The sequence below is a fragment of the Mytilus edulis genome, chromosome 11, assembly GCF_963676685.1.
Source record: "Mytilus edulis chromosome 11, xbMytEdul2.2, whole genome shotgun sequence".
NCBI classification, from domain to species: Eukaryota; Metazoa; Mollusca; class Bivalvia; order Mytilida; family Mytilidae; genus Mytilus; species Mytilus edulis.
Genome location: NC_092354.1, coordinates 49,079,114 through 49,102,844, shown reverse-complemented (window position 1 = coordinate 49,102,844; position 23,731 = coordinate 49,079,114). Strand labels below are relative to the sequence as shown.

The following is a 23,731-nucleotide window of genomic DNA, read 5'->3' as shown; positions in this document are numbered from 1 at the left end:
CTATGACAGATTGCAGTTCCACTACATTTAAAATGTTAGTGCATAGCATTAAATGCATTGCAAACAATACGTCTTTTTCAACATGTATTTCGTTAATAAGAATCGAAAATAGTTGTAAAAGCCAAGTATGTAGCAGTTTTAAGTATCTCCTTATTATAGACCTATTAAACTACTTTGTATGAATTAAATGTTTTCTTCAAAAGTGAACAATTATTTATCAAGTTACGACAAATCTCTTCTAACACAGAATAGGAGCTTAGGCTTAAATTATGCAGAAATCTTACATATAGTTTTGTTCCCAACTGTTGCAAAAATGAATAAGTGATTCCTAATAATCAGAAGCCCTGGTGAGGGATTGATTGGGTTAACATTTTGATACAAAATAAAAATAAAAATAAATTTTAATCATAATTTGGCTATTTTTTGGCAATTTTTAGATAATTCTGGACATTGTTTGAGCTCAGGAATGTGCTGTATCAACATCATACAGAAGTATTGCGTTTGAAAAATGTTGTTTAAGACCTGTCCCAAATGTCCCCCTTCTTTGCTTAACTGTAGACGCAGTCAATTTGTACGCTCTTAGTAGAACATGTGACCATACCGAAGTATAAAAGCGATAGTTGTAAAATATTATACGTACAAGAACACCAGAACAATGGTCCATAATTTCCTGACTGTGTTCCTAGTAGCGGCTATTGCCCGCACTGGACTAGCCGGGAGCATCGGTAAGATCACGTTATTTTCGGATTTCAGATTTTGTTATATTCTATGATTTAAGGCGCTATTTTCGATGATGTAAGGTAAGACGGGAATGGTACATTGTCATATCAGCCATGGACGATAAGTGCTTAACTGTATTGTCTAGTTATATTAATCCGGATTAATTCAATTATCTTATGGATTATTACTAATCAATAATTATTTTTCCGCTTGAATAAATAGAGTAAATTTATCTTTGAAAAAATTATTGCTTTGTTTCTTATACTTCAATTTTTTCAAATGTACTAAAAGACAACTTCATATTTATTAAAAACAGATATTTTGGCAAGTAATATGAACAATGCATAAAGTGAACACATAGACTAAACTTTTTTGGAAATCTAAATTAATTCAATTATTGTAAAAAAAAATGTAACCTTTAAAAAACATTTCATCTTGACAACTGTGAGTAATTAATTGTTTATTTCTGAGTTGTTTCATATCTTTAATGTAATGTTTCCAGTCAATAAAAATAATTATTTCACATTTCAACATATCCATTTAAATTCTCGTTTATTCTACTTATCATTTACAGTTGGTTCAACTTTCAACATTTAATCTTCCTTAAATTGTAATTTAAATAATCGTTTATTTCACATCTGGAAGCTGACACGCCTTTATGCTAATATGAATTTGTCCACGTGATCAAATATTGAATTTTGTTTATCCCTTCAAATTGTTGTTTTCATTATTACTGTTGTTGTATATAGTTCGAATAAATTCATGTTATAGTTTCTAATCAGCTGTACTATAATAAATAAAAGACGATACAAAAATATTCAAAAAGAGGTTATTCTTTATTTATTCTATCTAGTTTTTCATATACTTATGCAAAGGGCGGCGCTGTGGAAAAGTACAATCAGGCTCGTTTGAAAGACATCTACAAATTTTAAAATAAACATATCATCAAAATATTAATCTGAAAACACGAAGGTTCGTTTCTTAGATTTTTTTTTTTTTTTTTTTCTAAAGCATAATCAGAACCATCGTGTTTCTTGCACGTATAATATTAAGTTTTTAAAATATTTCAAATTATTTGCCTGTCGATACGAGTATTTACATAATAAATGTTCCTATTCAAATCACTTAAAATCGTAAGAAAAATCAGATTCAATGTTGTATCGTCAGACAAATGCTAATAGTTCGGCTTTGTATCAAATTAAAAGTTTGAAAAGGGCTGTGATATTATGTATTTAATAACAGAAAATTACAATTTTCTTTCCTTTTTCGACCCTGATTTCATAACATTGTTTTAAATTGTTTTAAATTGAGCTATTCTAAGGCAAATGGCTATAATAAGAATTAGAAACAACAAAATGTCAAAATAGACAGTGTTTTATAAATTTGAAAAATGATTTATTAGTATTCGAATAAAAACAACAGTTAAGTACTGAATATAAATTAAGAAAACTTTGCATATCATACACAATAAGATATATATTAAGTTACTAAAATATTTTTTTGTTTTCTCTTTGAACAGGATATGGCAAACCCGGTAAGTCATCTTTTATATTTATATTATATGTACAGTATAAACAAAAACCGTCTTGAACATGCATCAAATATTTGCCACTGAACGTTAAACATCCAACAATCAACCAATCAATTTGATTTCGTAGTCGACAACACATTTCAAATGACTTATGTTTAATAAAAATAATACTTTATTCAGAACCAATACAGCTTATATAATATACATCTTTACAATATTGTTTCAATGCATCAGTGTTTAAACTTAATTTATTTATCAAAAAATTAAATGAACGGAATTGAATTATTTGAGTGATCACATATTTTTTTTCAATCAGATTGTTATTTTTCTAAGAGAAAAAAAGAACGTTTTCGTACTTAAAGTAAAAGAACAGAAGAAAAATAAGTTTATATGTTTACATTTATCTATTTTAGGATACGGTGGTGGTAGAGGTACGTTAACACTTAATCTTGTTTTAAAAGCTGGGCTTTGATACATTTTTGTAGAATTATTTTTTAAGGTGCTACCTAACACTACAGGGAATATTAAGCTTCTCAATGATCAAAATAAGTGTTTAGCAAACTGCTATATAACCAGTGTATTTTTTCTGATAAATTGGTTGGTTCAAATGTTTTGAAATTTTTATATTTTTGTCAAAGGGTCAAAGTAAATACTTTGTCAAAATTTTATGAAAATTAAACGAGCCAAATTAATTAAGGTGTAGATGTTGGGTACCACCTTAATTAGTTTTACTTTTAAATATTAGGTTTTGTACAAAACGCTATTTAAAAAGCTTTTGAAAATTGGCTTATTAAGATATGTAAAGTTTGTAGAAATTCGTGATGCATAATTAATGTTTTTGGTTATTGCATTGCAATGATATTTATTCATATCCTGAATATAAGTAAGAACAATTACGATGTAAGAAATACAATTATGACGTAACAAATATTGAATTTTAAAAATTGTTTTTTTTTATATTATTACTCAGCTACAGAAACATTTCCCGGCGTAGAATTTATTTCTGGAGGAGGTATAGAAATTTGAAAAAAAATCAATATGTATCGAACTATTTATTATATACAGCTCCTATCATTGAAATAATATATTACTATATATCCGCATATATTTATTACATACATGGTATATGAAGCATGAACACGTAGTATATTAATTCATATTATGCAAATTGCAGCTCATATGATGATATTTTAATAACGTTGCATTAGCGCAAAACACTTGATACATCATAACACTTCGTGAGCTTAAACTATGATTAATTCTAAAACACTTTGGCATAGAATTCTTTAGAAACTATGTATTTATTAACATGTAATTGTAAAAAATCTATAGTAACAAAAAGGAAAAATAATAAGTAGCATGTGAGTGACAAATCGGATTGTAATTTTACATATGAAAGACAAGCTCAAGTTCACTAGCATTTCTATATGTGGTTTACGAAGAAATTTCTTTCGTATTAATAAATGTAATCTCAATACTGTTTTTCGCTGAAAGGAATTAAGCTTGTTTTTCAATGTTTCTATTCAACGACAAAAGTTGTTTAACTTTATATAAATATAAGAATGTGTTGAACTATTCCTTGAAGCCTTATCCAAAACAAAACAAAAGTAACTTCTTAAAAATAACAATATAATGTTTATGACTAGAAAAACGAGACTACGCATTATGTACTTCAATTAAGTTTCTTAAGCTTAAACTACTTGTTTTATTAGGAATATTGTCATTGTGCGAGCGCTGTAAATAAAGTAAAAGTATGTGCGCACTATTCACTGCCATGAAACTCACACATTATAGTGTATGTACTATTTGTAGTTTCATATAATAATAAGAAGAAGGAGAGATTTTGGTATTTGACAGTTTGTTAAGAGATTAAGATGACCTTGACCTTTAACAAGCTGCGAGATAAAATCCAAAATATTTGTGCCCTTTTAAGTGTATCTCATAATCTTAACAGTTAAAAAACAAGCCATAGATTCTGAATATTTGGTCTCACAAAATATATCTATTTTTTGTCAACATTTACTTGATATCTTTTATTACACGTTTATCTTTGATGTGCCATATGTTATGAAAGTGACCCGCTCCATAAACTTTTCGGACAATCTTTTTGGCTGGTCCTGTTGCTAGAATACAAATTCTGCATATATCCGACACTAATCTCTTTTTCGACATGTACTTCTAAAGAGCTTTAGTCCAGGTTTTTGGCAACTCAACTGGTAATCCATTTTTATTTCGAAAAATAATTCGACATGATCCCTTTCCCTTACAGATTTCTTTAACGGCCACGGAGGAGGTCATGGAGGTGGACGAGGCGGCGGACACGGAGGTAATGAGGATCACTCCGTCAAGAAAGCATTTAGAAGTCCTCTTGATCGCCATTTTTTTAAACGCTTTACTAATTATGTATTTTACTAGCTTATCATACGGCGTTGCTGCTTCGCTATATTTGCAAACAGGCGCTGCACTGCTATCCTCGCTAAGGTGGTACATTAATGTATCGTTGATCTTTTGGCAATATTAGCCTCAAATATATGGAATGTGCCCTCTATAATCATATATATTCATATATAACAATGTATAATATTACCCTTTTTTTAGTTGATAATTTAGTTATCATAACAATGCATCAATTGCGTCTGTGCTTACTATGATATATATGCTTTCTCAGAACGTAAAAAAGTTAAATACTGCCCAATATATAACAGCTTATTTGGCTTCAAAGTAAATGCATGAAGTCTTCTACTGTAATGTTGTTCTCAAATCATATACTTGTCTAAACTATATACCCTAAGCATGCAAAATATGTACTCAGTATTAACCATTATTTTACGTTGTTTAATTCTATCATTATGACTCTTATACAAAATGTTTTCAAAATGAGTCGATTCTTAATGATATAGGTGATGTTGATCTGTATGAAACACATGGATTAATTTCTCAAATTAACCATATCAAAAACTATAATTTAACAATTAAAATTGTTGGAATTCTTTTATACTAAAACCTGTATATACTGGTGGCCTATGGGTCTAAGAAAAAGGGCCGGTTTAAACAGTTGGTCGGTTTATGCAGGTTTCTTGTTTGATAGCAAGCTAACATTTACCGATAAAAATCTTTTGAAATCTATTACAATCCTGTAGATTTTTAATTCTGTAGTATCATTTTCTATTAAAAATACGTATTACGTGAAACATTTCATGTAAAAAAATTGGAAAAATACGTTGCAAATCATTATAATTCAAATCTATATTTTAATGGCTACATTTTTTAATTTAATAGATAATAGTTCAATCTTTATATATTTAACGATAAAGTGTATGCCTTATTAGGAGGATATTTGAATCATGGTGTGATAACATATTAAAATTGTTAGAATTATCTTTGTTATTTTCATGGTAAAGTGTTTGCTTTTTTAGACAGATATTTGAATCATAATATTTTTTGTAGTTACATTTCAAAATCGTAAGAATAAAATTTAATCTTTATACAATCTTTATATCTTTTATGGAAAAATGATTGACACTGTCAGAATGATATTTGAATTATTATATTTCAAGGTGGTCACGGAGGAAGTGCTTCAGCGGCAGCCCATGCAGCAGCAGTTGCAAATGCTCTAGGTATGTTGAGTAGAATGGTATTGAACTTTTCGTCCCCGAGGGATTCGTCCTCGAGGGTATCACCGGTCCAGCACTTCTGTGTTGAATTGAGTTATCATTGAGTTAATATTGATATGTTCATACTTATAAATTTACTGTTAACAAAACTATGAATTTTTGAAATACTAAGGCTTTTCTACCTCAGGAATAGATTACCTAAGCCGTAATTTGCAAAACTTTTAGGAATATTTGGTCCTGAATGCTCTTCAACTTCGTACTGTATTTGGCATTTTAACATTTGTTTATTCGAGTGTCACTGATGAGTCTTTTGTAGACGAAACGCGCGTCTGGCTATCAAATTATAATCCTGGTACCTTTGATAACTATTGATATCCTTATATTGGTTGTAATAAGATTTTTCTTCAAAACGTCACAACAATGTTTCCAACTTTATAATTTAAATGGTAAAATTGTTGCCCTATTATAATTATTCTTGAAACATTATATTGTGAATGGTAACAATTTTAAATTGTTAGAATATTATGTTAATCTTTTTACAATCTTTTTAATTTTAATGAAAACAAATGTTTGACATTATTAATATGATATTTTAAATTTTTATTTAAAGGTGGCGGTAATGGAGGAGGAAGTGCCTCAGCAGCAGCCCGTGCTGCAGCCGCTGCACGTGCTTTAGGTATGTTTGTCTGTTCTATGGTCGGGTTGTTGTCTTTTTGACACATTCCCCATTTCCTTTCTCAATTCTATTTTTATAAGAAAGATATTTTAATCAAAATATGTGTTGTAGTAACATTTTAAAATCCTTAATCATAACAATAATAGTAAAATCTTTATTATTTAAATGGTAAATTGTTTGCCCTATTATAAATATGTTGAAAACATTATATTTTTATTGGTAACGTTATAACATTGTTAGAAGAATGGTACAACTTTATAAAATCTTTATACTATGAATTCATTAATATTCGTTGGATACCATTTTTATTTTTGGATTTTGTGGGTACAGGGGAACTACGAATTTAAATGCTCGAAGAATTACTAATTTTCTGAAAGAATGTATTAGACTTTACCAAAACCACGAAATTAAATTTCAACGAATATGTAAGTTTTCCTCAATCCACGACAGTTGGTACCCACCAAAATAAATGTTTGACATTGTCAGAATGATATTTGTAATATTATATTTCTAGGTGGTGGTGGAGGTGCATCCGCAGCCGCCCGTGCCGCAGCAGCCGCAAGCGCTCTAGGTATGTTTATGCTAATAATAGAATTATAAGCCAATAGAAAATGGTGTTAAGGATGTTAGTAAAAGCATTATTTTCAAAATTACAGGGCTTATTGAGAAGAAGAAGAATCAATTTAACATAAACACTGTTTTCGTTTTTAACTTTTGTGAAATTCTAAAACGGTTAACTATTGTTGCCTCTAACTCTTACATATTATTTATAGGCGAGAAAGGAAGTGCAACAGCACGTGCATATGTCTCCTCAATTGTCAGTGCTTCCAGTAGTGTGTTGGCTTAATTAATACAAAATACACAAAGGGGTTATTCAAAAGGTCGACCAAAATAAACAACAAACAATACGAGGACTAAAACGGAAACGACAAACAGATAATTAGAAGTTTGCAACGCACTTAACATAAAATTGAAGTCTTTGCAACAAAAATCTTTCCGCATGTTTCATTAGTGAGGATGTTTTACTTAGAATAATGATTATCTCAATTCTACATGAAAAAACTCACACCCATATCCTGAAAATAAATTTTCTTTTTAGATAATATTGTATACTTACAGGAGGCGGCGGTGGTGGTTTTGGAGGTCTCGGTGGAGGTCTTGGTGGAGGTCTCGGCGGAGTTGGTGGAGGCCTTGGCGGACTTGGAGGTGGACTCGGAGGCGGTGGTCTCGGTGGCGGTGGACTCGGAGGCGGCGGACCCGGAGGCGGCGGACTCGGAGGCGGACCTGGTAAATAATAATACTTAAACATCAATGTTTCTTTTTACAATACAATATAGATTCATCGTTAAACATGTGTACCTTACATTTTTGTCATATCCTTATAATGTTTACTGTACAATATCGATACTCCATTATAAAATTGACTGTACAGTATCGATACCCAATTATAAAATTGACTGTACATTATCGATACCCCATTATGAAATTTACTGTACATCATAGACACATCATTATAAAGTTATACTGAACAATATGGATACATCAATATAAAGTTCTATTGAACGATATGAATACAACATTATAAAGACACATCGTTATCTAGATTACTATACAGAATTGACTCATTATTATAAGAATTACTAAACAATATTGATACATCAATATATAGGTTTTATCCTACAACGTTAACGAATTACTGTTATTGTGACTGTTATGTTTGCATTGTGATTTATAATAACTGCTTATTTTAGGAGGACTCTTAGGCGGCGGCGGCGGCGGCGGCCCTGGTAGTGCAGGTGCATTTGGAAACGGAAGTAAGCAAAGTTAACACTAACAGTTCTACACAAATGTACTGTACGAAATACAAAAACAAATAGCACATAAGACTGCTGATATCTTGTCAACTTATTACTTTATACATGAAATTTGAGTTTAGTATATGTATTATAATTAAACCTTAACAGAAACTATTCCTATATCAAGGTGTTATTTTGTCTGGTTGCCTTTTTTCATTGGAATGTAACTAGTATGTACTATAGAGAATTAACAACGTAACCAATGAGCTTTTTCTTTTAAATTTTGGTGCAATTGAGATTTTAAAAAAACACATAAAATCAATCACACAAAGTGATATGGGCATCTTGGCAAGACCGTTCTTCCCTGAGAAATAAAATAATCAGGGTTTGTTCCTACACAATATGGCACATTATACCTCAAGCATCTTAAGAACAGAAAAAATTAGCAGCCTCAACTAGTATTTATCATTGATTTTTGTATTCTATATCATACCAGTATCCATCATTGTTTTGCTCCTTTCATTTGAACAGATGCAGCTGCTGGACCAGGAGGTGCTGGTGCAAGCGCTAGTGCAGGAGCATTTGCAAGTATGTATATTTTCAATAGCAATTCCATCCCAGATAAACGTTCGTTCATTCAAATATGTAACTTACACGAGACCATAATAACTCACAGGTGTAATATTAATATATAATTCTTTTGATGTTATCAAACAATTTCATGGTTTTCATGCAACTAATATGGAAGCCTATATTATTCCATTTGATTGAGATATATAAGAATATTATCAACAGTTATATTGTGTTGTTTTAGCTGGCGGAGGAGGATTCCCCCTACCAGGTGCACCCGGACCACAAGGCCCAAGAGGTAAACAATACTTTTTAAGTTTTCAAAATTTTAAGAAGATGTTAAGATCAAAATGACCGTTTTAGACTACACTACAATTTCTTGAGACAAAAATGGTAGAAGCAAATACATTGTATGCAGATTTTTTTCTTATTGGCACGCGACATAATATATTACTACATTAAAGATTACAGTTGATACATCCATTTCTTTCATATGATTTTGCAATTTAACGAATTATCCCAGTTGTTTTCCAAACTTTAAATAACATATATGTGAGGCCTAAACAAAAACAAAAAGCAATTGTATTTATCATTCATCGAAAGCACAGTTTTGTTTGCTGGATAAAAGAATAATTTAACAATGTCAATATTTGTAGAAATGTATTTGTCATATTATACATATCAATTAATTATTATTACATATTCATAATTAGTAATAACTTGATTGTATTTTTTCTTATTTTCTTAGGACCAGCTGGACCACCCGGTGACCAAGGACATGGTGGTAAGAATTTATTCCATTATTTGTAACACAAATTTTAATTGGATAATGTCATAAATTTTCATTGCATCAGTTATACGCACAAATGCAGATTTTAAGTGCTTGATTGGACATACCTTTTATAACAGCACATTTAAAAGAACACCTTTACAAATTTCGTGAAAGGACCTTTATTTTGGTTCACAAATTTAAGTTTAAAATATATACTATTATGTTTTGATACTTTTTACGACCCCGCAAACTTTTTTATCAATTCAATTGTGATTGTAGGACCACCAGGACCACCAGGACACTCTCCACAAGGACCACAAGGTTCACGAGGAGCTCCAGGAGCACCAGGTATGGACTTTCTGTAATTATGTAATATGTTTGTGTTAAATAATTGTTAATCCACAAATATGTGATTACACTATACAAATAAGGAAACCAATGTTACATAAAGGCTTAAATGAAGAAACATCTCTTAAACGAAACAAAAACATTCATACTAAAAAGCTTTACAATGAGCTAAGGACAAAAACAAGAGTAGTGTATCTTCAGATACTAATATATGATTGGTTCATTCAAATTGTTAGATTTTATTATATTAAAGTATAATTTTACAGTTGAAAGTCTGAGCATGATTTGAGGTAAATACAAAACACTTAGATAATCTTAGAAATTTGGACTTTTCTATATGCACATCGTTGAAATGCTTGCACTTATTTTATGAGCATTATAATTGTTAATAAATGAAGTAACAATATATGTGCTGTACTGTAAGAAAAGTTTTCAACGGTTGGAGGATCAAATTTGTTTTATTTATTTTTAATGTATTCATTATCATTATGTTGCTTTGCAGGTGAACAAGGAGCCAATGGCAGCCCAGGACAACCCGGAAATGCAGGAGCACCAGGTCAACCAGGTATGTAACGGAACATGTGGGTTTTTTTTATATCTGGATAAAATCGTGTTTATATAAAAGAAATAGGAGGCGCCGATTCAGTACAATTTAAAATTTATGTTTTTTTAGTTGAACGTCTAAAATATTCAAACATGTCTTTAAAAGGCAGTTTAAATATGTTGCACCATATATTAACGAGATGATTTTCAATGTTGAATTGTAATAAAGCAGGTTTTCATAATTTCCTGTTTAATCTGTGAAAGCTTAAATTTTCAATCTGAAGATTCGATAGGTTTAAATGATCAATCATATAAGCTAACGGAAAACGAATTTAATAATCTCCTGTTATGGTTGATGGCTGTTTAGATCATGCGTTGGGTCCATTAAATACAATAACATTTCTATTTATTATTCCCTTCCAGGTGCACCTGGCCAAGCTGGAGCACCAGGAGCAAGAGGACCATCAGGAGCTGCAGGTTTGTTTATAATCTAGCAGTTACAGTAAAACCTGACTAAACCGAACCCTTACGGGACTTGAGATTTTGTTCGGTTTTGGCAGGTATTCGGTTTTATCAGGTTCACAATGCATAAAATGTGTTATGATTGGTCTTCAGAACAAGTTTGGATTAGACAGGTTTCCGGTTTATTCAGGGTTCGGTTTTATCAGGTTTCACTGTATATACAAAGTAGTACTATAATAGATATGTTTGTGTTTCAATTGATTGTAAAGTACAATGAATTTTAAGATATAATGGTTATTCCCTTCCTTTACTTTCTATTCGTACTTCATGTATTCGCACTCTTCATGCTCTAAAGTTTCAAACTTCTACACATCTGTTGATCAATTTGTATTGTGAGAATGCATTATGCAAAGTGATGCTTTTAAATTTAGATATCAGGTATTCAACATATGTATTTAAAAAAAATGAATAGTATGTTAACTTAGTGTCTTCATTCCTTTTTCAAAGAAGTAACATGTAAGCTTTCATTACAATGGCCACCCGGTTGTCTTAAGTTTCACTTTTAGAAATAATATTTATATTAGAATTGAGTATAGTTTGGCAAATTTTCAATATCAACATTGTAATAATGACAAGCTTAGATACATAAAAAAAATACTTGAATCTTTATAGTGTGGAACGTCAAATTTCCGTTTCAGAATGTAATTTTATATATTTTCTCAAAGGCATTAACCAAAAGGTTGTGATTGGTTCATAACGGCCACACCAACCAATAGCATACCGATGTGTTTATTTTGATTTTGGTACAATACAATTACAGACATTACACATAATTGAGTAGATTCTGAAACGGAAATAATAAGATGAATTTGTTGTGATCGTAGTTCAAAGTTAAATTTTGGTATTGTAGGACATCAAGGAGCACAAGGAGGTGTCGGTAAGTTGAATTAAATGTTTCATGTTCGAATCCTGCAGGTACCACGTGACGTTACCATGTGACACAACGATAAGATAATCACACTTGCAGGACAATGGATATGTATTGCTATCCTTTTGATAAAATACATAATAACTGAAATGTATGCGTTGATTGTGTATAATATAAAATATTGATTTCACATTTCAAGTTGTTTATCTTTCAAGGTAAATTTATTCAATATTTTGTTTATCTTATTCATGAATTACGTTATATTTCGTTCAAGTTAAATGCATCCATTTTTTTATTTTTTTTATCTACTTCATGAATTACGTTATATTTTGTTCTCAAGTTAAATTTATTTAATATTTGTTATCTTTTTCATGAATTAAAAACAATATAGTTGTAAAAATAGTCCTGTTACAAAAAATCATTTTGCATTAATGTAAGTGTTTTGTCATTCTCTAAAGACAACGTTTTACAAGGCAAACATGTTAATAATTTACTATCTTTTAGGCCAACCCGGAACTGCTGGACAACAAGGTAGTGCAGGACAACCTGGAGCCCCAGGAAATCCAGGCGCACCAGGAGCACCAGGTAATTCATATTTTATTGTAAAGCAAATTCAGTTTACTAAATTTGAGAAAACATATTTATAATTTATACGAAACAAAATTGGCATTAACCAATTAATCGTCGAAATGTGTGTTTCTGTTGTGTATTCTTAAATATATGAGCATGTTATTGAAGTTACTGCTTGTCAAAAGCTTATAAATATATTTTTGTTGAGCACAAAAAATATTACAATCGCTAAACATCACGTGATGGTAAAATGATTAACGATAAGATTTTCTTAAAAATTTCATAACGTCAATAGTTTATGTCAAGATTATATTAACACAAAAAGCAGACATACACAACTATTCATTCCACACACACACATTCCTTTTTTTTTATCTTGACAACGATAACAAAATAAGTGACAATTACCTGAATAGATCAATTTGTGTAGCACCGGTTAAGGTAAACGTATATCTATCATAATCATAATGTTATTAATTCGTCAAGAAAGGCTTTAATGCCTGTACCAAGTCAGGAATATGACAGTTGTTGTCCATTCGTTTGATGTGTTTTGTCATTTGATTTTGTCATTTGATTGGGGACTTTCCGATTGAATTTTCCTCGGAGTTCAGTAATTTTGTGATTTTACTTTTTAATGGATTTTTCATTTTTTTGTTTATAGGACCAACTGGACAAGCCGGAAGTGTCGGAAACGTCGGAGGACCAGGAGAACGAGGTAAAATTAATAATTTAAAGTAAAACAATGCTCACGTGTAACCTCGGGAATTTATTTACCTACCTGTGTTTTTTTAACAAAACCTCTTCATGTCGAGACATCAATGCTCGCCAAATATTTATTTTCTTGGCCTTTAACTCATAAGTCTATTGTAGACGACATGAACGTCTAGTGTATAAGCTTATATTAATTTGGTATCTGTGATGAGTTTTATATATACTGGGAAAACATTATTTGTCCAAATGCAAATTATCGTAGATTTATGATAAATCTGTTTTACAAAATAATCAAGTTCATAGATCCTTAAATAAATGTTTAACAAATCTTTCTTCATTCTAATTATGTTGTGTATTGTGCCTATAAAAGGGAAAGTGTTCACATCATTTCTTACATTGTCAAAATGTTACGTTTTAGGTGCACAAGGATCAGCTGGACCACGAGGTATTCAAGGCAGACCAGGATGCAAAGGTAAATTGAATTACTATATGCATTTATTGTTATATTTACTAATGACTTATAAGCTATACAAATCCAATTTTGTTTTGGGTTTTTGTTCTTAATAATTTGTTTTCTGAATAACATTCAAAATTGTAATGGGTATATATTTTAAAATAAAGACTTTGAAATCTTGTCTTCAACAGATAAGATAAATGTATGAAATAATACTTTATTCTATGTTATTCACAAACTTTTCCATTGCTCGTGTTCGTGCAATAATCTCATTTTATGCTGGTTATCTATGTGTGTATCTTCATGATCAATTTGTAAGATTTTAACATTGATTAATTACTGTTGCCTCAATATAGAAATCTTTACACAATAATGTAAATTTCTTCACAACGTTGTATTACAGGACTTCCAGGACCAAAGGGACCAGATGGACCCCAAGGAGCACCTGGCAAACCTGGTGCCGATGGACCAGCAGGAGTTAGAGGTAATATTTAATTTATTACACATCTTTTCATTTCGTATTTTTGAACAGGTAAAACAGAACATTGTTTTTGAACGGTTACTTCTTACAAAACAAAGCCAGTTCAAAACCATATTACCAATGAATAATGAAAAGATATTTGTTAGTCAAACACAATAGTTTTTCAGAAAAAAAAATAACATATAGCTATATTCAAGTGTGTCTAAATGATGTGGATTCAAACAAAGAATATATTTCTAAATCAAGTAAAGAGACTAATTAAATGATTTTAATGTGTTGCACATTTTTGAATTGAAAACAACGTCATTTATTTATTCATCTTTTTAAACCTTTAGACGAAAAATCATTACATTTATTACAACAATTAATACTTTTTATTCTAATTTTGGACTAACATTTGCTATTTATTTTTTAGGCCCAATTGGACCAGCTGGAGGAAAGGGACCCACAGGAGACAAAGGAGCACCAGGCGATGTTGGACCAGAAGGACCAGAAGGCCCAGCAGGTGGACCAGGACCAAAAGGTAAAAGATTAACTACAAATAAACTATATCATTGTATAAAATCTGCGTTTAATACGGAAATCATACATGTATCAGTACAAATACAAATTTCAATGATGTTGTATTCTTAAATGTTATGTAAACTTTCAGCATTTGATTGTTTAATGGTTTGTGACAGTGTCATAGGTTGTAAATTATTTATTGCATCGACTAACTACCAATACGTGTTTTATTACGTCTTACAAGGATAGTATGCATGGCGCCAGTAACAACAATCGTGAAATATGATCGGTTAACAATTTTATTGAGAATAACAACTTGAAAAACACATTTTGACGTATACATATAGTAGTTCATTGATTCAACACCTTCGACATTTGGGTTGATTACATTAAAAACAAGGTCGATGGCTGGTAGTTTGTATTGCGAGTTTTGTTTTATGGACAACAGTACGACCCTCAATTTGACAAAGTTTGAAACGTTGTCTCTTTGTTTGTTTACTTTTGTACTGAGTTTATTTACTCCTATGTTTTTCGTTAAGGACCAACCGGACCACAAGGTGCAAAGGGATCTCCAGGAGAAGATGGAGAACCAGGAGGTGAAGGCGAACCAGGAGCAAAGGGAGGTGATGGTTTACCAGGACAAGCCGGACCACGAGGAAATGCTGGTCCACAAGGTTAAAATTATTTACTAATGTTATTTGTTATCTTTACTTTACAATTCGTACTGTTAACAGAAGATAATTTCTTAAGTTCCTTTGATGAATGCCTTTAAGGAAGATTATTTCTCAGATTCCCTTGATGAATGCCTTTTATGACGATTATTTCTCATGTTCCCTTAATGAATGCCTTTTAAGAAGATTATTTCCGAGGTTCCCTTGATGAATGCCTTATGTTAACTTAGACATTAGATTGACAAGAACGAAATAAAGAATATGTGAGTTGTATTATTAACAATACAGAAAGAAATTTTGTATTTGTTAACAATTTGTATATGTTGTGTATTGCAGGACCAGAAGGACCAGTCGGAGACAAAGGTGCTCCAGGAGAATCTGGCGGACCCGGTGCACCAGGACCACACGGCCCACAAGGACCAGCTGGTGAACAAGGAGACCTCGGAGAAGTTGGACCCGCTGGTGAAGCAGGTAAATATTTCTTTGTTTTTATTTGTTGTTATACTGCTTTCTTTTGTCATTATGTTTTTTGTTCATGATGTATGATGAATATTTTCGATAGAAAGACATTGTTTGTTATTTTTTTTTTATTTGCGTCATTTCATTCTTATCATAGTTTTTTTTTAAAGTCTCATGAAATTCATGTTCAGATTTATGGTGTTACATACGAAATATAATCGTCAATTTCATTAAATCAAGCGGGTCTTGATATATGTTATATGGACATTTATATAGACCGGAGAACCAATTTGTTATTTGTTTTCTTTTAACTCTTACAGGAGCTGCAGGAGTTCCTGGCGCCAAAGGAATTCAAGGACCAGAAGGAGAACTTGGACCAGTCGGCAAAGAAGGACCATCAGGTAATCATTTTTAATAACCTCTAATTTTTAAACTGGACCCTTACTTTTAAAACACTTAAATTCTTTGGTTTATAAAAGCATAAGATTTACTAATCAACAATGACATAGTATTGTTATCTTTTAGAATAAAAAAATAATCTCAGAGATATATGGAGTAATATTGCTTATCAAAGTGATTTTCTTTAATCAGGAGAAGCTGGACCAAAAGGTAGACTCGGCCAAAAAGGACCTGCCGGAGAACCCGGACAACCAGGAGAAGAAGGCAAACAAGGAGATCTTGGAGCACCAGGAAATAGAGGAGCAACTGGTGTTGGTGGTGTCAAAGGACCAACAGGATTCCGAGGAAACAGAGGTACAGTCTATATAATTACTTTTTACTCATTATGCAGTAATTCTTCGTTACAGAATCTAAAGGAATATGGGTTATTTCATTGGTCTTAGCAAAAAGTGAAATTAAAGTCATAGTAATTGTTGGAGGATGAATTCACATTGTTTTTAATGTGTTTAGTCTATTCTAAAGTATTTGTGTACGTTTTGTATACATTAGATTCTGAAATGGTAAATAATATCAATATTGTTTCGTTTCATTTTTTGTTTCACTACTTTCCTTGTTACGTGATACAGTGCAAACAAAATATTAAATATGAGGTATTAAACATTCTGATATAAAAAAAATCCACTTCTTACGTATTACTAGATCGAATAATCTGTCGTTCAAAATCTTTTTTTGTGTCACAAAATCACCAACCAAAAAAGAAAGCTTTTGAACGACAGATTATGTCACAAAAGCACCAACAAAAAAGAAGCTTTTGATTCGGTCTAACGTATTATAAACACATTTTATAAATCAATTAAAAAAAAAAGTATTGTTATAACTTCAGACATTACATTACAAAGAATCAACTGAGGCAAACGGATTTCGACTGTTCAATGAAAATATTCCAATGTATTTCAACAATGGGTTCCAGAAAAATATGTCACATATATGACTTGTGTTAAGCAGAAATATAAAATGTTATTATTTATATCATTGTAACTTTGAAATTTAAGGTAAACCCGGAAATGCAGGCAGACCAGGCAGACCAGGCAGAAATGGACCAAGAGGACCATCAGGACCACAAGGTCTACGAGGAAACCAAGGTATTTACTATTTACCTGTTGTAGATAGGCTTAAAGATATGCATAGGACCGTGAGTATCGAACAGCGGTATACTACTGTTGCCTTTATTTCTATTCGTTTGTTAGGTTGATAAACGTTTAGATTTGTCAGTACATATTAAATGACTCTTCTTAAATAACCTTCGAGTTCGATATTGTCTTTATAATTAACTTCTGATTTATTTTAATTCGTTACTCCTTTTGTCGTTACATTGAATACATTTTGTTTTAACATTTTTTTTTTATTTAAATTCGCTACTCCTTTTGTATTTACAATTTGATCCTGTTTGATTTCATTTCGTTACTCCTTTTGTCTTCACAATTATTCCTTGTGATTTTAGGACCTGATGGTGAACAAGGAGGATCCGGCGTCGGTGGAATTGGAGGTCAGTAAAGGTTATATGATACGTCATTGAATTTGTTTTAAATTTTCAGTAAATACACATAATGCCTTAACGTCGAAAAGAAAAAAAGAAAAAATCTACTATTCAGTATGTTGCATTCAGCTTCAAATCATAGATCGATCTACGTGTTTGGTCTCGTAAAATATACGAACGATAAAAACTAACAATAAACGAGCATATTGTGACATCAAAACGAGGCTGTTCATCTCACACTACATCAATGCATCATAAGGGTGAAATTCAATTCTAGATATATAGTTACATATATTAACCCCCTGACAAATACATGAATATTAACATTATTGGATTTAATAATAAAAGCTTACTTACTCTTGCTTGACATAAAACGAACAAGTGTATTGGTTCCTACCGATAACACTTTCTTAATCGGTCCAATCAAGTCAGTCGTACTTTCAGTGTTTATGTTATCTAGCAGGCACGTGTTTATATTATGCTCAGCCCTATTAACAGGTTGAATACACATTAAATAAACTAAATGTTTAGTTGATTGACGATTTGCGTATATTTTCGTAACTCAATGTCATATATCACATGCATATAGGTATAGAAAAAACATCAAGATTATAATTACATAGTATTTCTAAATTAAAGTTTTTTGGTATCATACGTTAAACATATTGTTTTGTATTTTTTACAGGAACCATTCATATTATTGTTGATGATAATGGTGCTCGATTTGGAGACTTCGGTAGGTACCATTTATATGCAAATATTTATTGTAAAAGAGCGTTTTGATTTCGCCAGTTAAAATTTATGGATTCTACTGTTCCATCAAGGAGCACCAATGCAATGAGTTATTAAGTGCAAAGGTCATTTATAGTTTTTGTTAGTGAAATGTTCTGTAAATGACATGCAAACGACAATTTTAAAATGTAAACTTAAATGATATTTATGAACACGTGTATTGCAGTTCAAAAAAATTATGATGTGAAACTTTTAATGTCCCTTTCTCAAACTGGGATTATTCTATTCCTCAATAGATCAGTTGACACCAGATTTTTCAGCAAACGCTCTATATTAAATGTTTATAACTATTCTATCAATGTGACCCTTTTTTTTTAGAAACATATTAATTCAAAAAATTATTGAAGCTGTAATTGATATATACAACTGCATCTTTTTTTCACAAAAAGAAAACATTTCATTGATTCATTTTCAAACTATTATATGTAATTTTGAAAGTTGATTTTGTATTTAATGAATTGACTTTAGAATCATTATATCAATCACGTGGTCAGCACAATCAGTCATTCCTATACACATACAATATGATATTTTTCATCTCATAGCGCTGCATACATTTTATTTGAACAAATATGATCATTTAGCAAAATCATACGCTTATTATGCTTAAATCGATAACATGCTCTTCATATGCTCAAATTGATACAATTGCGAATGCGCAGATCATTACCATGCGCTCGTTTTGTTCAAATCGTTACAAAAACGATCCAAAACTGCTTTTAATATATGTGACGACCATTGTTTTACCTATGATGCTCTCCTATTGGAGTTAGTACGATTGCCGCTATTGTGTGTGTTACCTTGAGATGTCTCTTTAAAAAAAAAGAGCATCATGGAAAAACATATAAAGAATAGAGGAAATGACCTAGCAATTAAAAGAATAAACAACTGAACTATCTTCATTCAGATCCTCATGTAAAACTACAGAATAGTAAAATATTGTCCCAATCTTACAGAAAACTTGTTGTACTTCTGTGTTGGGGAACAAAGCATATCAAAATTGTATTCAAAAATAAATTATTTCTTTGAGAACGCGATATGGACTTGCATAAATTGATTTAGTCTTATTTTGTCTTGGAAACTTTAAGTGGCCTATAAATGTAAACATTCTTTCTTGTCATTTGTTCCCTGGTTTGTAGTGGTTTCATGAAACTAAACGTTTAAACAGTACTGAATTCTCTGCAAAAAAAACCGATAACAAAATGAAAATTTTGATGTCGTGACATTTGAATCATTGTAATGACCAAATGACCAAATGACCACTCAAGACTAAAACTCTTCTTATACTAGTGCAGGAACTACAGATATGTACATGAAAATAGATGGTTTTTCTTTAAAGGAATTGGAGATTTTAGTTTTCAAGAGCGTTTTCCACCCCTTGTATTTGATGTGTCGTTGGTAGTCATGCCACAATTTCTTATTTAATATTACTTCAGGTTTTATTATACCTGTTTTACTAACTATTTGGATGCATTTAGGTTATTTTATCTGGGCTCTTGCAAACGCTCTAGCATCACACCAGCTCGGTAGTATCTCATCCAAATATCAATTTTGTCTGTCAGTGGTTCATTTGATAAGCATGCGCTGGCGCTTAGCTGCAATTAGCATGCATTTTGGGAAATGGCACACAATTGTAAAGTTACGTTGCATAGGTATTGCAAATTCGCCTAGTTGCGCGTGCCTATTTGCCGGTTTAAGCTGATCGATTGCGTTTGCTCTGCGTTCTAAGCTGAAGTGAGACATACACGTATGACTTTGTAAGCCCGCGCCTAGCTTCATTAAGGAGTTGTCATTTTATTTTGCAGCTGATATAACTGGACCAAACAGCAATGAAGTCAACATGCAGGTAGGTCTTTTTCCCTAACTAGTTCATACATTTATTTTCGCAGGTACCAATTTTCGTTGAATAAGTAAAAGTTATTAAAATTTTCCTACAAGCCTTCATAATTTGAGTTTTTTGTTAAATATCTAATTTTGTAATTAACCCTAACCTCAAAACAAATGTATGAAAATTGGTATCCCAAGAAAATAATGAATACACAGTAATCTCAAGTAACAAATATTATTCAATAGAAATACATTTTTTTCAAGTTTCTTCAATGTATCAGGTTTTTTTTATGCTTTTATTAACCTTTCAAACTATAGATGATCTTTATAAATCTTAATGATATACATTATATGTTTTGTATATATGTATTGGTAAACTATTTCATTTATTGCTATAACGCATGCTAGAATTACGCTAAAAAAAGGCATTCCACATTTATAATAATATCATTTTCTATTTTTTATAGCTTGTACGAGAATTCATTGGAGATCTTGATACATTCCTGAGCTTGAACGGCCCAGGTGGACCAGCTGGAGTCGGTGCAGGAGAAGGCGGAGCCGGTGGAGCCGGTGGTGGTGCCGGTGGAAACGGTGGAAACGGTGGTGGAGCCGGTGGAAACGGTGGAAACGGTGGTGGTGCCGGAGGAGCTGGTGGAAACGGTGGTGGTGCCGGAGGAGCTGGTGGAAACGGTGGTGGTGCCGGAGGAGCTGGTGGAATCGGAGGTGGATTCGGAGGACTCGGTGGTGGACTCGGAGGACTCGGCGGTGGAGCCGGTGGACTCGGTGGACTCGGAGGACTCGGAGGATTAGGATTTGGAGGTAATTGATAAATACTATTTTTAATTTGTTAACAATGTTGCTTAGATTCGTACTTCATTTTCAACCGATTGTTTCAGCTACAGAGTGCAGATGTTATTAACTACTGTGAAAAATTATATAATACATACTTAAACATTAATATTTTCATAAATTGCGGCTTGGATGGAGAATTGTTTCATTGGCACTCATACCACATCTTCTTATATCTAAATATTATATTTTGTAAAATGTTTATCAAATACAGGAAAAGCTATTAATGACTAATAATTTAATAAATACTTTATCAGTGGTCCTTTTATTAACCAATAAAGAAAACAAGTGTATACACAAATGCTTTCAATATTTATTTTTATTTCCAGGAGCCGGTGCAAGTGCAGGAGCAGGAGCAAATGCAGGAGCAGGAGGTGCAGGCGGTAGTGCCAGTGCTCATGCCCACGCACATGCACATGCATCTTCAGCAGGCGGACTTGGAGGAGGATCCGCTCATTCACATGCCGTAGCACACGCACATTCAGTCAGTCACGCCGGAGGATCACACGCACACGCAGCTGCCGCAGCACACGCACATGCTGTATCTCACGGAGCATCACTCGGAGGATCTAATGGAGGACACTCACTGCACTACAACGACCCATTTTATGGCAAGAAACAAAAAGCCGACTATTAACTTTAAATGAACTGTATTGTAAATGAATATGTTTTATTAGTAATAAAAAGTGCAAGTTCCTAATATGTGTTTGTGATATCAGTATGCAGGTTATTCAAAAGTGTGCACCACATTGTTTAGGTTATTTTGAATCAACAGAAGCAAATTACAGTCATTAATTATAATTCAATTCTTAATTACATTTGTAAGAAATAAATTTTGAAAAAAAACATTGGAAACGTCACGATCACATAACAAAATTATGTCCATGAACTGATAGACAAAATACTTTCAGCCAATCAGAAGACGTGTTACATCTAAAATAGAATAATAAGTAATAAAATATGCAAGTTCCTAGAATGTATTTGATATCAGTATCCTAACATCAACTACAGTCATATAGAATAATAGGTAGTTTCGTTCTTGATACTGACTATATCATGTGGAATATCTAGACGAGCCCGTTAGGGCGATTTGAGATATTCCACATGATATAGTCAGTATCAAAAACCAAACTACCTATTATTCTGTTTATCGGTTATCATGACGTCATACAATATATTGCCTAATATTTTTAGTGATACAGCCAGTACGTTGATACTCGAAAGTATTAGGCAGTAAAATCAAAGGGAAAATATACGAATTACCGATAAAACAATAAATTAAAAAATGCCGGCTTTTACAAATATATTAAAGTACATGGTAGAACTGTCATCGAGATCACATTTAACACTTCTTATTTCAGTAAGAATGTTGTGGCTTCTTGATACCATCATCTGCATTAGCATTTCTGATATTAGATATATCAACACCATTTTGTAATTGTGCTATTGGCATGTTTCATATTCTTGTCGTTCATTTTTGCTCATTTTGTCTTTCTTTTTTTTGGCACAGTTGTTTGTTTTTATCGTGACACTATGTTGAATGCTGTATCCTAATTTTGTGACATTTTCACTAATAACGCCTGCTTGTTTTGTTCCCACTTGGTTGTTAATATAATGGAATTTTCAACGAAAGTCATGCAAGCGAGAGATTTAGTTATATTTTAAATCTGGTGTAAGGTATACATTTGTACATCATAAGGAAATGTTTGTCCCATGTCAGTCAAAAGTTGTTTGACATTCGTTTGAGCTTTTGAGTTATCCATTTGATAAGGAACTTTCCGTTTAGAATTTTCCTTTCAGGTCAGTTCAGTTCGTTTTTTTTTTTTTTTTTTTTTTTTTTTGTTAACTCATCTTTCTAGGAAAACTATCATTATTTTTCTGCATATAAAAATGATAGAGATGGGGTAAATTTCCCTTTTATTTGTTTTTTTTACATGGTCATAAATAAAATGTCAAATCCTACTAAAATTATTCCATAGCATCAATATGTTGCCTTTGATTTTTCTTATAATATCAACTTTTCCAGATATGTCATATAACATGAAAAAAATGATAAAAGAGGGACGAAAGATACCAGAGAGACTGTCAAACTCATAAATCGAAAATAAGCGGTTTTTTACAGATTAAATGTTTTTTTTTGTAAAATTTAGAATCAATGGACGTTGTAACCAAAAGAGACCAATGTGTATTGGTTAAACAATATGTTGCTTTATTTCTAAATAGATTTTTAGTTTGGATTAGGAGATTGTCTCCTTCATATTCATTCTTGGAGAAAAAATCCTGACAACTTCGTTTTGAGATATTTTTAATTGTAAGCTTTATCACTGTTTGAAACTAAGAGTTCAGACAAGGAATTTTAAAAGTGTAAATTTAGATAGAGAATTATAGAAAATAGCCCTGTTTTAGAATAAATAAAGTAGAAATTGGTCCTCAGTAGTGGCCCATCTCAGCTTCCTCTTTCTTAATTAAACATTTTAACTGAATGTTGTCCTTTTTAGACCTTCATGTTAATATTTC

General features: G+C 31.7%; 1 protein-coding gene across 4 annotated transcripts; it reads left to right on the top strand.

Moving 5' to 3' along the window:
• Nucleotides 1-563: 563 nt before the first annotated feature.
• On the top strand, nt 564-21,914 carry LOC139494718 (collagen alpha-1(I) chain-like). Of its 4 annotated transcripts, none has more exons than XM_071282913.1 (31): nt 564-725; nt 2,240-2,254; nt 2,665-2,682; nt 4,521-4,577; nt 5,809-5,868; nt 6,476-6,541; nt 7,056-7,112; nt 7,661-7,828; nt 8,293-8,355; nt 8,869-8,925; nt 9,152-9,205; nt 9,656-9,691; nt 9,959-10,027; nt 10,530-10,592; nt 10,994-11,047; nt 11,943-11,969; nt 12,465-12,545; nt 13,192-13,245; nt 13,660-13,713; nt 14,099-14,179; nt 14,592-14,699; nt 15,220-15,354; nt 15,688-15,822; nt 16,131-16,211; nt 16,402-16,563; nt 17,262-17,351; nt 17,711-17,755; nt 18,432-18,482; nt 20,344-20,384; nt 20,833-21,184; nt 21,544-21,914. In XM_071282913.1, the coding sequence occupies exons 1-31, from the start codon at nt 656-658 to the stop codon at nt 21,849-21,851; spliced, it is 2,712 nt and encodes a 903-aa protein (XP_071139014.1). In that variant the 5' UTR covers nt 564-655; the 3' UTR covers nt 21,852-21,914. The 4 variants fall into 4 exon arrangements, with proteins under 4 accessions (XP_071139014.1, XP_071139016.1, XP_071139017.1 ...); XM_071282914.1 differs by lacking the exon at nt 4,521-4,577 and adding an exon at nt 3,222-3,263 and having other exon boundaries at nt 641-725; XM_071282915.1 differs by lacking the exon at nt 4,521-4,577 and having other exon boundaries at nt 598-725.
• Nucleotides 21,915-23,731: the final 1,817 nt, after the last annotated feature.